This window comes from Lissotriton helveticus, chromosome 2_2, assembly GCF_964261635.1.
Source record: "Lissotriton helveticus chromosome 2_2, aLisHel1.1, whole genome shotgun sequence".
In the NCBI taxonomy this organism is placed as follows: Eukaryota; Metazoa; Chordata; class Amphibia; order Caudata; family Salamandridae; genus Lissotriton; species Lissotriton helveticus.
In genome coordinates this window covers 30,792,876-30,810,674 of record NC_136060.1, presented here as the reverse complement: position 1 = coordinate 30,810,674, position 17,799 = coordinate 30,792,876, and the positions used below count along the sequence as shown (strand labels likewise).

The window sequence follows — 17,799 nt, the reverse complement described above, 5'->3', positions numbered from 1 at the left end:
CCACCACCACCTCCTCGCCAGCAGTGATCCACCACCACCACCACCACCACCACCTCCTCGCCAGCAGTGCTCCACCACCACCACCACCTCCTCGCCAGCAGTGCACCACCACCACCACCTCCTCGCCAGCAGTGCTCCACCACCGCCACCACCTCGCCAGCAGTGCACCACCACCGCCACTTCCTCGCCAGCAGTGCACCACCACTGCCACTTCCTCGCCAGCAGTGCACCACCGCCACTTCCTCGCCAGCAGTGCACCACCACTACCTCCTCGCCAGCAGTGCACCACCACTACCTCCTCGCCAGCAGTGCACCACCACCACCACCTCCTCGCCAGCAGTGCACCACCACCACCACCTCCTCGCCAGCAGTGCACCACCACCACCACCACCACCTCCTCGCCAGCAGTGCACCACCACCACCACCTCCTCGCCAGCAGTGCACCACCACCTCCTCGCCAGCAGTTCACCACCACCACCACCACCACCACCACCTCCTCGCGAGCAGTGCATCATCACCACCACCACCACCTCCTCGCCAGCAGTGCATCACCACCACCACCACCTCCTCGCCAGCAGTGCACCACCACCACCTCCTCGCCAGCAGTGCACCACCACCACCACCTCCTCGCCAGCAGTGCACCACCACCACCTCCTCGCCAGCAGTGCACCACCACCACCTCCTCGCCAGCAGTGCTCCACCACCACCTCCTCGCCAGCAGTGCTCCACCGCCACCACCTCCTCGCCAGCAGTGCTCCACCGCCACCACCTCCTCGCCAGCAGTGCTCCACCGCCACCACCTCCTCGCCAGCAGTGCTCCACCGCCACCACCTCCTCGCCAGCAGTGCTCCACCGCCACCACCTCCTCGCCAGCAGTGCTCCACCGCCACCACCTCCTCGCCAGCAGTGCTCCACCGCCACCACCTCCTCGCCAGCAGTGCTCCACCGCCACCACCTCCTCGCCAGCAGTGCTCCACCGCCACCACCTCCTCGCCAGCAGTGCTCCACCGCCACCACCTCCTCGCCAGCAGTGCTCCACCGCCACCACCTCCTCGCCAGCAGTGCACCACCACTACCTCCTCGCCAGCAGTGCACCACCACGTCCTCATCACCAGTGCAGCACTACGTCCTCATCACCAGTGCAGCACCACCATCACCACCTCACCAGTGCACCACCACCACCTCACCAGTGCACCACCACCACCTCACCAGTGCACCACCACCACCTCACCAGTGCACCACCACCACCTCACCAGTGCACCACCACCACCTCACCAGTGCACCACCACGACCTCACCAGTGCACCACCACGACCTCACCAGTGCAGCAGCACCACCAACACCAGTGCAGCAGCATCACCACCACCACCACCTCCTCGCCAGTCCAGTCCCACCACCTCATCACCAAGGCAGCATCACCAGTGCAGCAGCATCACCACCTCAACAGTGCAGCACCACCTCAGTGCAGCACAACTACGTCCGTATCATTCAGCACCACTAAAGTACCATCTCTGCCCCAGAACAGCACCACCTGTGCATCAAAGCAGCACCATAATGTTAGCATCACTCGGCACCACTAAAGCACCACCTCCGCATCACTATACTACCAGCTCAGCACAGCTATATCTCCGCAGCAGCACAGCACCACCTGAGCACCCGTGCAGCGCCCACCATCTTAGCTGGACTTGGCACCACCACAGCATCACTGTCTCCTCAGCAGCACTCATCACCACAGTACTGCCTCAGCACAGCACCAACTCTGCATCAGTGCAGTACCAACTCTGCACCAGTGCCACCACAGCATTAGCGCAGCACCACTTCAGCATTAGCGCAGCATCACCAAAGCACCAGTGCAGCATCACCAGCACAGCACCAACTTACTGCCACCCCAATATGAGCACCGCACCAGTGCAGCCCTACCTCTGCACCACCCGAGCAACACTCACCCCCTGAGCACCACCTCCACACAAGCACAGCTCTACCCCGCACCAGCACAGCATCACCTAAACATCAGCACCAACTCTGCATCAGTCCACCACCAGCACAGCCTCACCACCACCTCCGCATCAGCTCATCTCTGCACCAACTCAGTCTCACTCAGCACCACCAGCACAGCATCACTAGGTGCCAGCACTGCATCACTTACCACCTACACAGCATCACTGCGCCAGCAGAGCACCACCTCAGCATCACTCAACACCAGCACCACCTCTGCATCAGCGCACCAGCACCACTTCGGCATCAGCGAACCAGCACCACCTTGGCACCAATGCCACACCACTTCAGCATTAGCACAGCACCACCTCAACTTCACTCACCACCAGGACAGCATCCGCATCAGCACCAGCCCAGCCCCACCTTGGCATCGGCGCTTCCCCACTTTGACACCAGCGCAGTCCTACCTCTGCAGCAATTCAGCACCAATGCCGCACCACTTCAGCATCAGCGCAGCCCCACCTCAGCACCAATTCAGCGCAGCCCCACCTTGGCACCGGAGCATCACCTCTGCAGCAACATAGCATCACTTAACAGGTCCTCAGTCTGGCATCTGATTCTCCTCTAGCGACCGTCCACTGCATGTGTTGTAATTCGGGTACTATTTCTGAACCGCACCCTACCGTTGTTTGTTCCCGGCCCCCATTACAAAAAAGCTATAACAAACCAACATTAGAACAGGCAGCAAGAAGTTGCTAACGTTGCAAGTACAAAAATCTAAAAGACATTTTTTTAAAACTTTTTTTAAGTTACATTTGACATAATGCCTTATTTATATAAGGCAACAAAAATGCTTAACACGTTATTATAACATTTTAACATGCTGCACAGCAGCCATACTGCTCAACAACATAGCTGTTAAAGAAATTGGCAGGGGTATAAATCCAATAGCTCTGGCTAAACACTTAAGGTCCCAAAGGCGCAACCTTTTAGCTATGCCAATGCTTGTTTCTAAACTAAGTAGCACAGCATCGCAGTTCCAGCTTTTCCCCTATACGGACTGCTGCGTGAAGATGCATTTTAGTTACATGGTTTCCTTTGCTCAATGTCCAGCTCTGTCTCTACCAAATTAAGAAGGCACTTGCATTTTGTCCAAACCACTAAACTTTGCTTCAAAGTTTGCATATATGCTTAAATTGACCCACTTCATTATCAGCCATAAAATCCTTTAATGGCTCCTTAAGATGGACCTGTTCCACAGTTCCTTCAGAGTAGTATTCGCCTGATGGGCTAACGAAACAGAAGCCTCATACTACAAGGGACAGATGGCAAAGGTGCAGAAGCAGATTTAGATTCCATGATTGTAAGGAAGTTGAATGTTCATTTTAAGGCCCTTCTCGAACAAGATTATACCTTCATGTTTGCAAAAAAGTCTTACTGAGTCTATTAATCTGTGAATAGTTCTTTGTGTAGGGCACCTCTGGGGGGTGTCCGTTCCCTATCAAGGAGAGTTGCTAATGCCTTCATCTCATTAGGAGCCTCCCACTCTGTCCAGGTCATGGCTCATTATAGAATGTATGTAATATTTTACTTTTAAGGCTGATGTCTATGAAAGTTTGCTGTGCCATCATCTGTAGCCAGCATATACAGCACATGCATGGTTACTTCTTTGTAGTTTGAAGTGTTTCTATCCTGAACGATCAAGGGTAATGGTGAGCTATCCAACGGCTTTGTACTTCTGCCTAGAGTTGAACTAGAAGTACCAAATGGCAAATCATGGGAACAAAAAAACTCCATGTTTGTCTATGCTCATCACTTAGAAGTCCTCTGTGTTAAGTAAACCATTCCATAGCTAGGTAGGGTCAGCTTGAAGGATTATCCTGATTCCCCAGTGGTTAATTTGTAAATAAAAAAAATATGCCAGGGCTCTCGTCCGGAGGCAGCTTGCACTAGCCAATTTCTTCTGTTAGTTCCGCCTAAAACAGAACCAACTACTAACCATGACATTGGGTAGAGCATTTGGCGTAATGGCCAGAGCTGGCAACTTCGGAGCTGGGGCACCAGGTTCGAGTCTCAGTGTGGGCTCAACATCCTGGGATTCTGGGAAAATCTCCTAATCCCCCTCTGCCTACCATAAATAAATGTGTCCTGAACTGGTGCTCGTGAAAAGCACCGGTGTTAATGAAAGCGCCAGTGCTGAGCACAAGGAACCACCGGCTCAAATTAAGCACAGTACTTCCCTCAAGTTGCATTGAATTCTGAATTTGTGAACGTTCTTTATAGCAACATGGTGCATTTGATTATTCTTATTCTGAGTTATTTTGTGCATAAAATCCAGTTTGTTGACCCTGGAAATCCTTCTGTTGTCTTCAGATCATCGATTCATCCTTCACTCTGTCACTTTTACTCTCTCCTTGCTCTTCCTCCCTCTACATCCATGGCTTTAGTCACCACCCCCTACAAAAAAGGTTCATGCTTATCAACTGCACCAAACCTAAACTGAAAATCTGGATCAACAGCATGGAGCTTGACCTCTATTCTTATGATTTTGTTTAAAACCCAACTTCAAGACACTGTCCCCTGCAGAGAAGTTTTCCAGGTAATTGTTTGGAGATTCTGCTCCGCCAATTATGAGGTGTGAAACCTCCCCAGGCTATAGGTGGCCGCCTCAAAAGCTTTGTTTGTGGTGGGGACCGAGGGGGCTGGGCTCGGGTTGGGTCTTTAGTCAGCGAATTGAAAGGTACCTTGGACTGTTCTCTGCTGTTGTAGTGTTAGACTGGGCCCTGAAAAAAATTGACACTTATTTACTTCGTGGGTATTATTATTCTCTAACCTCTTGCTACCTAACACACTCCGTTGGTCATCCAATGGATCTTGTTCTATGCGGAAAAGGGACTATGTTCGGAGGACAGGCAACTATCCAATGAGGACCAGGAATAGAATAATGTACTTCTAATGCCACCCGTTATTGAGTATTTCCCATAAGAAGAATAGGGATATTAAACCAATGGTTTACCCAGAAGAAATGAGTAAAGATCAGCAAAATGTAGTTTAAATGTTTAGTTATTATTTGTAAGTAAAGAACACTGTATTCAAATGATAAAATACAGCCCTATTATTCAATTGGAGCAAGATTCAATTAAGTAGCAACTAAATCTCACAGAATCCGAAATAATGGAGAAGATCTTCCTCTGGCAAGACAGATTGGACTCCTACAGCGTATGTTTTAAGAAAGTTAGTTGGGCCTCATATAAACTCTGAGGAAAGTTCAGTGAGTTCCAAGTGACCAGTACCAGTTTGTTTAAGACCGCAACCTGTCTCAGTCTGTTGCACCATAACACCAGTCGCTAGCAGCATCCTGTCATAAATTGCCAAAACACTTTGGATGTCCAAAATGTATCTGTCTCCAATTCAAGAATGTGTACCGCTGCCAACACCTCAGTTCATAAAGTTGATCAATTATACTCCAAATGTGTCCGGGGACACCCCATGGCATCACCAGAAATGTCAGACCACTTTAGTCCCATTAATCAGTTTTTGTGGAATGTGAATAATGCAGCAAGGAAAAGGATGAAGTCAGTTTCCTTAAATCGTGTAAATGTAGTCGTATGAACAATGATGTATTTCAGAGAGAGGAAAAAACTGACTTGTCGATTCTCTTCACCCAAGCATCAGTTCTAATCTGTAACTGAAAGTGTTGCAATTGTATTTAAGCTGTGCTGAGGATGTCAAAAGAAACGTTCGTGAGTTGAAACATAAATGGTAACATTGCTGAATATTCCCACAAGTTTTCAAACTGTTCACTTCAGAAGTTCACGTTCGAAATGAAGAAATCAACAAATATGGGGCTTACGTGAAACACAATTAATGCACGATGAATTATGACTTTCAAAATCTTGACATTAATTTCATGAATGTATTAATAAACACTCCAATCAAATCATGATGAATTTGTCTAAGTGTAAGGTACTCGTAAACGTTCGAAGGTGTTGGTTACTCACATAAACCTCTTTACGTCTATGCTATTCAAGCACACTTGTGAAATGCACGTTAGAGGAAAGTTTTGCGAAAACAACTTTAACTAATCTTGTGCAACACCTACTTTTCTTTTGTCATTTTCGGGGCACACGTTACAATACGATTTTCTTTCTTTTCACATGGCATTTTTATAATCCGCATCTCAAAGTCATTGAAATTGATATATATATATAGTCCATGGCTACCCAGAGGCTTCCCTGCGCTGACGACGAGAGCTGTAGTGAGACAAAGGCCCCTTAATGGCTAGATGGAAATAACCATGTCTTCAGCTTTTTCCTGAATATTCATTTTGCTGCCCTCTAAGGTCCAATGGAAGGGCATTCCACAGTTTTGGAACCAAGTGGGAGAAAGATCATGAGACTATCAAAGACTGCATGACTTTTTTCCTAAATTGCTCCGGGATAAGTTCTAATATCTTTCTGAGCATCCTCAGGAGTCCAAAGCAGATGCCTGACAGTTTGTTTGCCTGTTCACTCATTGAGAGTGCTCTATCAAGCCACATACCTACATTTTTTACCACCGGTTAAGGAACTGGAGGCTCACCCATGCAAGGAATCCAAGAATTTAGTGGTCTCTGGATGGCCCTGTTACCCAAGATCATGAATTCGGTCTTTTCACCTTTCAGTTTTAAAAAGCTATTTGACATCCAATTGGCCAGTTTGTTCAGGCAGGGGCCCAATAAAGAGTCTCCCTGATGGTGGTCCTGACGCAGGGCGACTATCAGCTGGGTGTCGTCTGCATATGAAATGCCTAGGATGTCAAATTCCTGTATAATGTTGGCAAGCTGCCTTACATATATATTAAATAAGGTCCGGCTTAGGGAGGAGCCCTTTGGCACTCCAGACTTTAAGGGCAGACTGTCAGAGGCAGTCCTGATCCATAACTTGGAGCGACTGATCATCTCAAAAGGAGCATAGCCACTCCCAGGCTCTGTCCTGGATACCTATTTCCTTCAATCTGTTTTTTTAGCAAGGCGTGGTTGACGGTGTTGAACGCTGCACTAAAGTCAAGTAGAATAATTGCGGCCAACCCTCCGCTGTCAGGTAAGAATTTGAGTTCCTCTAACAGCCAGGAGTGGTGCTTCTGTACTATGAAAGGCATGGAAGCCCATCTGCGTGGGGTGGAGAAGTGTGTTCTCTTCCAGGAATTTAACTAAAGTTTGGTTAACATGCCTTTCCAGGAGTTTACCCAGAAGAGGAAGAAGGGAGATGAGTCGAAGGTTGCTCTGAATGTCCAGGTCCAAATGTTTTTGTTTTTTTAATTGATTTTATTATGGCGCGTTTCCAGACCTGGGGTATCGACCCTGATTCATGTGATTTATTAAGGATTTTCACTAGAGGAGGGAGGACAGCCTCCGTCACATTGAGGATAGCATTTTAGGGGTGCAGAGTCCAGAAGGGAGCCTGATTTGATAGACTTGAGCAACTTGAGAGTAGCTTCCTCATCAAGGTCGGGGAAATGTGTAAGACTGGAGGAAGAAGCTGGGACACTGACCATATGGGACTCCGCTAGAACCGGCTGAGGAGGGTTTTGAAAGATTAATATCTGGTAATTACTTCTATTGAAATTTTGAACATAAAATGTAACAACTATTCTACTATTTGCATGCTTTTACGATGCAGTATCTGAATTCGATTTGTATGCCTTTTCCAAAAAACTTGAAATTTAGCACCCGTTTGTCAACCGTTATGTAAAGTGTTACAAAAGTTGTTTTTATCATACATTTCTTAGATAAAATTTCTGCTTTCACTGCATTAAGCCCCTCAACCCTCCTCGTGTAAAAGCTTCACAAGTTGGCAGGTCCGAGTTTATGCTTAACTGTTTGAGTGTTTGAACTTTTTCTATAATGAAAGATCAGCAAATGGTACTTTTAGAGTGACTCTGATCCCCTGGCCAGAGTCCAACTACTGTCACCTGGCATGAAAAGTGATGACGACAAAGCCAGGACTGGCTGAACATCTCATACTGTACACTAACAGTGATCATATTAGTGACCAAGTCGGACCCTTGGATCTAGATGAAACGTTTAAACTTTGCTCATCCTGATAACCGTGTAGCAAGATTTAATAAGCAGAGCATTTGATCATAGCTGGTCACTGAAGAGCCATTGGTGTGTCAGTATTTACCTTGGCAAAGCTATGGTAATCCGTTTTTAAACACTTTATTTACTTTTCTAGGTATTTGGCCTTGGTGTGTACCAATATTTTTTTTCATTTTCCCAGGGTGGAGAGCTTGCACGACGATGTACCCTTATGGATACTGACGAACCATTGACATACTATTACGATGATGTAAGAACTTTATATGAAGTCTTCCAAAGAGGATTACAGGTATCGCGTAAGTAAAAATGTATGTTTTCTGTTTTTTAAGAAGTCTTCTGACACTCCTAGGGTTTACAGTTCGGTTTCAGTAGAATCAGCGGTGTGGTGTTTTTAGCATGGTGTAAAAAGACTTGCAGCAAGATTTTTAGTGTTGCTTTCCCGTTCTTAAATAGGTTTTATTTTTTAATTTCAGATAACGGCCCCTGTCTAGGCAGTAGAAAACCAAACCAGCCTTATGAATGGATCTCCTACCAAGAGGTAAATGCAGTTTGATTTTAAAAATAGAGGATCAAGCAATTTGTCTTGATTTCGGTTAAAGTTTCAAACACAAATGTCTGAAATGTCACATTTACTGGGCATGCAAATTGAAAAATTGAGTACTGATGAAGTGAAAACCCAAAACCTTTAATTGGAAGTGATTTACCTGCCACTTTTCTCTATGACTTGGTTGGCACTGCAGCATCATCTGGCTGAAATGTATTTCTATTTTTACCGAGGATGGCTGGAAGAACAATTTGGCTGAGATACCACCTTCTGCTTGAGCCAAGGCAACAGTTGTGCCTGTAGCAGTGCATCTAAACCAAACCCACACTAAATTGAAAGCATGATCCCTCCGATACAAGTGAATGCATTGTGATGTGATGCGCAACATTGCCACACCACACTGCCTTTAGTTGCAATTCCTCTTCAATGGAATGCGAAGTCACTGACTTGTCTTAAAGAATTTTTTTGAGTTTAGAAAGCTTTATTGAAAGGTAATAAACATTAGTAAAACATCATACAAGAGCAAATGAGTTACAAATGAAAATATATAATGAATATAAAACAGAGGTTGCAAAATTAGTCCAAAATGGATATAAAACTATACTTGGGGGGGCGGGGGGGGGGGGGGGAAGCTTTTTTACAATTTTGTTTTTTGGGGAAAAGGAGGAAAGAAGAAGAGTCTTAAAAAATTTGAACATACCTCACAGTGAACCGGTACCAAGTGCCTTGCCAGAGGTTAATGCTGATGGACTCAACATACTCCGCAATATTAGTGATGCGGCACAGCTCTTTACTATGCTGCTTGTTTCTTCTCTCTGGTTCTGTCTGACCGATGGGTTTCTGTACACGGTCCCAACTTCCTTCAACTTTTTAGTACTGCTGTCCATCAGCTGGGCACGTTAGTGAAACTTGATATTGAATATTATTTCTTTAATTGCTTCCTATTAGAGATGCAAAACTACGCATACTAGTGTACAATATGAAGTAGACCAAAAAGTTCACTATTGGGCTAGCATCATCTGATTTGATCTGGATCCACCTGGGCTTGCTGTCTTTCAGTTTTTTTGGTTTTTTTTTTTTTTTTGGGCAAAAGCCACACAGAGGCGAGCCTGTTCACTGTTTGTTAGAGTCCAGCCCTGTAGTAGTCTCCTATCTGCCCAGATCCTCCTGGAGTTGAGGGTGGAAACCAGTTGGAGTAGAATAATAAACCTTCTTTTAAATAGTGTTAATCATCCTCGTTTTTGTATTTATTTAAAAGAAACGTAGTTGCTTATTCAGTATGTAATTTACCAGGCATCACATGCGAGCTTTCTGCTGCTGACGGCTTAATCAGCAGCGATGCCTTCCCCCTTGCACTGCCTCATATTCTGTAAGGCATCTCTTGCCTCCCCTTCCCGACGGTCGTTTCTGGAGGCACACCTGCTCATCCCCACTTTATGGTACATTTTCTGTTCCCTCCTTTTCCTTCTCTGTACCCTTTGCCATCTACCAATACAGCTTCCACTTAGCTCGACCTAACCTCTGAACCCCCTTGCTTCATAACTAGGTTTCTAATCCAGTTGCTCCAGACCTACATCCTCTGGTAAACGGATTGGGCAGTGACCGTGGATGGAAATGACCAGAGGTGGGTCTTGGATGTTGACTTATTAAATTTAAAGAAATTGGGAGTCAACCGCCCACAAATGACCAGGCACAGCAAATGTCTGCAGGACATTAATGGAAAAGGCAAAGAAATAACTTGTTTGTTTTGTTTGCTCATTAGCTGTCTGCTGATGAGTCGTAGTCTTAATTGTTGGAATCTTTGCATTTCATGAACATCGTATTTAAGGTATTGAGCAGTAAGGATTATCAGTGGCACTGCACAGCAAGTCTTCCCAATCCAAATCTATAAAACATGCAAACTGCCTGTCGATGCTGATCTAACCCTGCGCTGTGCATTGATCTGATTTCGTACAGAACCCTTTATAAGTGAGAATAACTATGTCCCTGGCTTATTGTTGAGAGAAGGGGCTAGTTTCCTGCTGCTTTGTCTTAGCCTTTTATATAACCCTTCAAACAAGGCATGCAGTAGTGAAATGCAAAACTCTGCTAAATATCCTCACCTCCCTGTGCAGAGTCCAAAGCACACAACCAAACTGAGCAGGGCTATGGCTTTATAACCATGTAATCTTAATCAGTGGAGAATGACATGCTAGGGCACTCCCTACCGCAAGTCAGACTAAAACATCAAGAAAGGTTGAAGATGGCCTGCTTATTTGCATCCTTTGGGAGGGATTGGGGTGTGGAAAGCCTTTTCGCGAGGAATTTCACGGGCATGAGAAGTTGGTAATAGGATAGGCTGCTTAGCAGAGATTACTTAATGGTTGACTACTAATGGGATTAAACGAAATATTATATAGATATCCCCAGTGAGTGGAATTGTAGAGGCAAGGTTTAAATGGTTGAAAGGTGAGCGCTGCATTTAACAATTTAGAACACTAAATACTACCACGGTTCTCAGGGTTGTAAATAACAGGTGTTTATCTTCTCTCAAAGCTAAAGGTGCTCCATTTATCAGTATCCTAAGGAGGAGGGCTGATTTGATCTACCTGGATTCCAGCTTGTGACCTGCAGGATACATTTTAGCAGCAAGCCCTTCATCCACTTCCCTTTTCTTAAATTCGAAATTCCCATTTTCAGTTGTATTTGTTTTCTTGATTGTACTTTCGGAGTGATGATTATTTTCTTCAGTCTGCCTGACTTATGTAGATAAACTTTATTTGTTGGCTGTTTCATCGGAACTCTATAACGAGGGCCTTTTTGCCACATTCTCAGCTGGTCCTTGTACCTTAAATTGAAAAGGAGCAGCTTGGGCATCCTCTCTTCATAGGTACCCCTCAAACCAATAGTGAGGGAATGGCTAGGGGATGGTGCTTAGCTGTATTTACCACCAAAACTAGGGGTTTAAGAATAACTTGGTGTGTAGCATTCAGGCAACCAAAATGCTCACTGGCACCTAAGAGTTCAAATGAATGCAGTCATCGGGGGATCCATTTAAAAATAGGAATGTTCACAATGTTGAGGCTTTCCTTGATCTCAGTATTTCAGGGCAGTTAATACTGTTGCAACCACTTGAAGCTTACTTGCAGATACCAATTAGCTGTGGAAAAACAGATTCATGAGTTTAATCCAGCGAGCGTAGCACTACATGTTTAAGGCCAATGGGATGTTAGGCTATGAAGCGAGAGTCTGCATGTTCTATCTTCGTTCAATATCAAAGGCATTCATGAATGTCTGTGGGTCTTCTCCTGGTTGAGTAGTAGATGTATATTTTACTTGAAGTAGCCATGGGAATTCATGCTTCTGGTGAAAGCCTTAACTCTGCTTTTAAAACTGTATTCCTCTCCGAAGTGGATAACATTAATCTCTGTTTGTCGTTTCTGTCAATGTATGACCAGACTTCAAGACCCTGACGGTCCTTCTGTCATCCTGCATCTTTCTGGTTCATTGTAAAGCCATGACTGGAGACCTCTGCAGGAGTATCTAGATGGCTAGCGAAGACAGGCTCATACCCACTAAAGATTGGGCCACAATATTTCAGCTTAGAGCGTAATCCTTGACATGGACAGGAAGAATTATCTTTCATTACTTCTATGATGGGGAATTCACTAAATACTGTGGTTAAATGTCCCAGTGGCATTGGTTCAAAGTCTGGGTATCTTCTGCTTCTTCACAAGTTTAAACCCTGGGCAATAATGTTGGTACATTTAGGGACCAATTCAGTCAATATCTACCTATTCTCCAGTGCTTGTGGACAACAGGAAAGACCAAATCCTACCCTTTCTCCAGGGCCTTGCCCTGCGATTTCCATGTTATTTTTTTAATATTAATGGTACAAAGAATATGCAATCCCTATGGGGAAATAACAGCGGAGTAGGAAGGGGGTCGAGGGAGCTCTAGGCTTGTACAGAAGGATGGGGGGGGTTGAGGGTGGCTCCTTTGAGGAAAGGTCCTCACCCAGGTGGTATGCTTCATCAGGCAGCTCCTCGTTGGACCGGTGCTGCAATTCCCAATGGGCCCCACAGGGGGGCTCTTTGCTTGAGATCTTTTTGCTGCTGTGAGTAGGATGGAGCGGTGGGGCAAGTGGTAACAAGGAGTCAGAGTAGAAGTGGAGGGTGTATGAAATAAAAATAAATATAGGGATCCCAAAGGTTCTTTATTCGCTGGGTTCCTATGCTATGGTTAAAGAAACTAGAAAGTCCTAACTAGGGCCCGAGAGGTCAATCCTAACCTGCTAGTGCTTTGACTTTCTAGTTTTTATAACCATATCTAAACAAACCACCTCCCAGCCTTCTGTACACACCCAGAGCTCCCTCGCCCCCCTTCCTGCCGCCCTGTACTTTCCCCATAGGAACTGCATACACTTTGTACCTTCAATCCAACTTAGTGGCTGTAATGAGGAGACAGTTCTTCGTTAATAGTTCCAGGTTTATTTTAGGAATAATTGCAAAACAGGTGAGTGCCAGGGAGCAGCCATTAAGCAGTCCTACTCTTCTGCAACTGCCCCACTATTCTAAAGACTCACTACATACATTCTATAGTACATCATAGTATTCTCACCTCGAGGCACCCGTCTTAAAGGTGAACTACAATGAGGCAACATAACAGTGGCCCATATGTTAGACCTGTCTAAAAACACTGTTACCTATTTTTCCTATGCTGTTTTTAAATATTGTCTTCTTCCTTCAACGCAGCAGAGCATCTATTCCATATATTAACTTGACATTGTTGTCTGGGGCTCATCTTTGAAGTGGCAATGTGTTACCATGAAGGATTCTGACGTGATTACTTGTTGGGTAGCACATTCTGCTGTCAAATAGCGAAGTGCATCGTCCTCCATGGATATAGGTTCACACTTCCTTCAGTTAGGCTGACCCTGCAGCAATGCTTGTGTTTGTGAGTCAGCCATGTGATCAGCACTTTTTGCTCATGTTACTGCCTGGACTGACGCAAGGCAAATTCCCAGGTTATCAATCGAACCTTGGTGTTTATTGTAGGCTGATTTCTTAATTCCCTGCCTGTATGAAGCAGCAGCTAACTTTACTAGTCGTATGCTTGAAACTCTGCTTACTTCTACATAGGCTAACATTGATTTAGGACATTATGGACACAGTTTAAGGTTGTGAACTTCTCACCAACAAGTCGTGTTCAGGTATTTGTTTAATTAGTTCAATTTCCGTAATGGCCTAAAGAGATGTAGTTACCCCACCTTTATTGATCAGTCTTTTGACATGTGTTAGATGACCCACCCTGTAATTGGAAAATCTTGGTGCAGGGGTTGTACACTGTTCCTGCTACTGTGAAATGAGATTGCATTTGTCAATAAGGAAGATTCCTGATGTAATTGAGTCATTCACTGGGTTACTTCTGTCTAAGATAGGGGGTGGGGGCTGAAATATGAAGTTTCTTAGGCGTAATCGCCCAACCTTGCAAACTGCCATCATTTTTTTTGTTGTCCATGCAGGAGGTTTCGGTATAAAGTTTCATAACCTTTTCTATTTTCAGCACAACAAATAAAATGAAAATATAGTAAAAAGGATGCTTACTCTAAACTTTGTATTGTCACACGGAGACAACGTGTCAAGCTTGAACTCCGCTCACTTTCAATGTTTTACGGAATGTGGTGTTGCATTAATTGGAGCCTTTTGTAACTATTTTATTTCAGGTCGCTGACCGGGCAGAATATATTGGCTCTGCATTACTTCACAAAGGTTGCAGACCTGCTTCAGATCAATTCATTGGAATTTTCGCCCAAAATAGACCAGAGGTACACAAGTGGATATTTTTATGTGTTGGGCTGGTGGTTATTTGTGTGTAAAGAATACTAGATGGAGTGGGTATCGCAGTAACCTATAAATGATTTAAGTTAAAGGTATTTTGTTATAGTGAAGCCTACACAATTTAGTTTCCACCATTGGTTACTCAACGGATTTGGAGTTAGCTCTTAATCCTTCAGTACAATTATTTCAATTGTTTTTCAAACCCCTTAATCTTTTTTTAACTTTTCCAGTTATCAAAATACTCAAATGATCCTAATGTCGTGGATGTTTTATATAGTGGCATGCTATTGATGATTCTTTACAGTAACATAATAAGTAAATGTCAATATTGTTTCCAGTGCATTTTTTTGCATCTTGTAAATTTCCTGTTACTTTCTCCAACTTTTTTTAATACAGTCTACAACTCTCCATGCAATGTCAGACTTGTTATACCACAGGAAGTGACAGCCACTTTCCAAAGTTTTTTTTATAACCTGAGGCATAATTCCTTTTACTTTCCCAAAAACGATGTAGACAGTTTGCTCGTCTCTTTTTTTCATCAGGACGTTTAGTGCCTACTCTCCAGAGAAGTTGATATTTGATTTTTATACAATGCCAGATTGCCACATTTGTTGCCTAGTGGTGCTAATGTAGAGAGGGGCATAAACAGCACCGAGCTTACTTGCTCTGGAACACTGTCCAGTTATGATGAAGAGCCATGGCTTTTAAAGTTTCCATATCTTGGAATAGGCCTTAAGAGTTGGATGATGGTTTGCTCAATTCATGCACTGCACACTTCTATTTTTGGTGACAGATCTTGATTCATTTGGTTTGAGGCCTTGGCACATGTTAGGCCAAAGTTGTTGCTTTCGAGGGAAATTAGAGTGAGAATCTATGGTAAGAAGTCGTATGATTATTTTCAGTATGTCAAGAAGAAGCAGAAGAGGGGTGAAGGAAGACCTTTGGGCCCCATGTGAAGTGTTTTTTAATCTTTTATTCCAGCTCAAGAGCACAGCAATGTTAATTCAAGAAAATTATATGCTGTATGTTCTGCACTCGCAAATTGGTCATGTTGTCTGGTGTCGCCAGAGTAGGCAAGAGGAAAGTCTGCACTGAGTCTGGTCTAGCTGTACAAACAAATATTTGCCTATTGCTCAGTAATGAGCACTAGAGGCTTTTCATTTTCAAACGAGCAAACCAACTGCTTTTCTAAAACATGATCTGAGATTACTTGTCTGAGCTTTGTTTCTCCTAAAGGGATTATTGGGTGGTGTTCAAATCCTGTAAATCTATAGCCTCTTACCATTCTCCTAGATAATAAAGATGCCCTAATTTACCCATATATCAGTACATTCTAGGAGCCACCATGGGTTCTGTGGGCAGAGGTAGGATTCTATAAAATGGTATTACATTCGAAACCCTCTGGCTGTGTGAAGATTTGGGAGGTGCTGGATGATTTGGCAGCTAGTGCATTGCAGCCTTTCTTCAGCTAGAGCTGGTGAGGAGAGTGTGCCCACTCTATGACCTCAAGTTGTAACCTAATCTAGCTGCTGCGATCTCCTTGGAACATGTTGAGGATATTAGTGAGATTCAAGCTCTAACAAGGTAAGACAGCAGCACCCTAATTAGGATGTGGAGGATGACCCAAAGATGGAGTGCAAGTCGATAAAGCCTGGTCAGGACACACATAGTCTTTATATCCTGTACCTTCTTGGAGGGCTTGATTTGATTTAAACTTATTTTGAAATTCTATGCATGCAAAAATCACCAAGGTTATGGATGTGGAAACGAGCTCTGGATGTAAGATCGTGAACCGAAATTTAAAAAATGAGACCAGCTCTTGGATTAAACACCAAGATGGAAAAGCCAACACATTTTAATGGAAAGAGAATGCTTTTGACAGTACTTGAAAGTGCGTCTGTCATTGTCATTTCTATGACGTATTAGTGTAAGTATTCACAGCACGTGCAACAGTAATTCAACCCCAATAAGCATATTGAAACAAAGCTAGACCAATGAGTGAAAAGGAGTCCAATCTACTCTCTGTAATCCAGTGCAGTACTTCTGTCCTGCACCATATGCTTTACATTCATAACAGGAACTTTCTTTGGCGGGCTAGTTGAAAGCATGTTGAATGCACCATTTCCCTAGCTTGGTTAAAGTCTTGCGAAAATCAGAAAAACATGAAAACCATCAGCTGAAGAGGTGGGGATTGGGTAGATGGCCCACAGGTCTAGATGCCCATGGAAATGTATGAAGTACCTCTCTTGCAATATAAATGTGAGGGGGGGGGAGGTGTAACTTTCAACGTGTTTTAATTCAGGTTTTGCAGAAACGGAAATTAAACTAGGAGAGGATACACTCTACAGTGCAGATATATGGTTTTAAAAACACGTAACGCTGGTAATGCAACACAAACAGATGTGTTCACATGAGCATGCCCTTTTTTGAGTGATTAAACTTTTTCTGATTAATATTATTGCTTAATTTTGTTTTGACTGCTTATTGAGGTGCTTCTGTCCAGTGTAAGTGTTCTGACCCCTAAAACATATAGGAATCCGCTAATCCCTGATCGGATAATTGAATTTACCTATAAGACCATAGTATATGATGTAAAAACTGCACTCCTTGCACGAAAAGTTAAATGTCACCTGTGGACTGCAACCATTATTGTGCCTTTCAAAAGTGTGGCAAGAAAAACGGGTCTTCAGGTCCACCCATATAGCCTGACTGCTGCAATTTAAACCTTTGACTAGACCTGTCAAAATAACCCTTTTGACAGGGAAAGCCTTCCTTTTAAATATTAAGACACCCCTATGAAGGCATAGTAGCCCACAAGGGAAGGTGAATGTTATTTTTAAAGTGGGACATGTACAAATGTAATGTTACTATATGCCTATAGTCAACGGACCCCAACAGCAATTTTCACTATGGAAGGCTCAGGCTCGCCTATGAGGAAACTAAAAGGTTAATTCTGCTTTCTCTGGGTTGACAGCAGCTAAAAATTTTCCAACCAGTGTTTTTAATATGTATTAAAAATCCAATCGAATGGTGAAATTAGATTTTTAATTTTATTTTTAGGGAAAATAGTTTAGAGAGTGATGCATATCAGTCCAAAAATAATAGCTGGGGTTTCCAGGAACTTCATTAACTTAAAAGAGAAGAGGTGAAGCCTGCCCATTCAGAATATAATGCAAGGGAAACCTAAAACAGGGGGGAGCCTTTGCTCTTGAGGCCCAAGGTAGCCACTTGGGTACCAGCTTGCAGGAGTGGGCGCTAGTTTCAGATGTAGTTTCATGCAGCTTAAAAGTAGGGTACTGCTCATTTCCCAAAAAGCAGAGACACACTGACTAACCCTAGCTGCCTCCAAGTGCAGAAGGCCTGTATCATTTTGGATTTCAATAGAATACTGCACTATGGGATATTTTACATTAAGACAAACAG

General features: G+C 44.1%; 1 protein-coding gene across 9 annotated transcripts in view; it reads left to right on the top strand.

Annotated features, from left to right (window-relative positions):
• The window catches only part of ACSL1 (acyl-CoA synthetase long chain family member 1), a 511,045-nt gene that overhangs the window by 247,475 nt on the left and 245,771 nt on the right, over window positions 1-17,799 (top strand). For all 9 annotated transcript variants that reach the window (XM_078678020.1, XM_078678028.1, XM_078678025.1 and 6 more), the window contains exons 3-5: window positions 8,195-8,309; window positions 8,487-8,551; window positions 14,262-14,363. In XM_078678020.1, coding sequence (XP_078534146.1) covers window positions 8,195-8,309; window positions 8,487-8,551; window positions 14,262-14,363 — 282 coding nt within the window. The remainder of the gene's footprint in view (window positions 1-8,194; window positions 8,310-8,486; window positions 8,552-14,261; window positions 14,364-17,799) is intronic.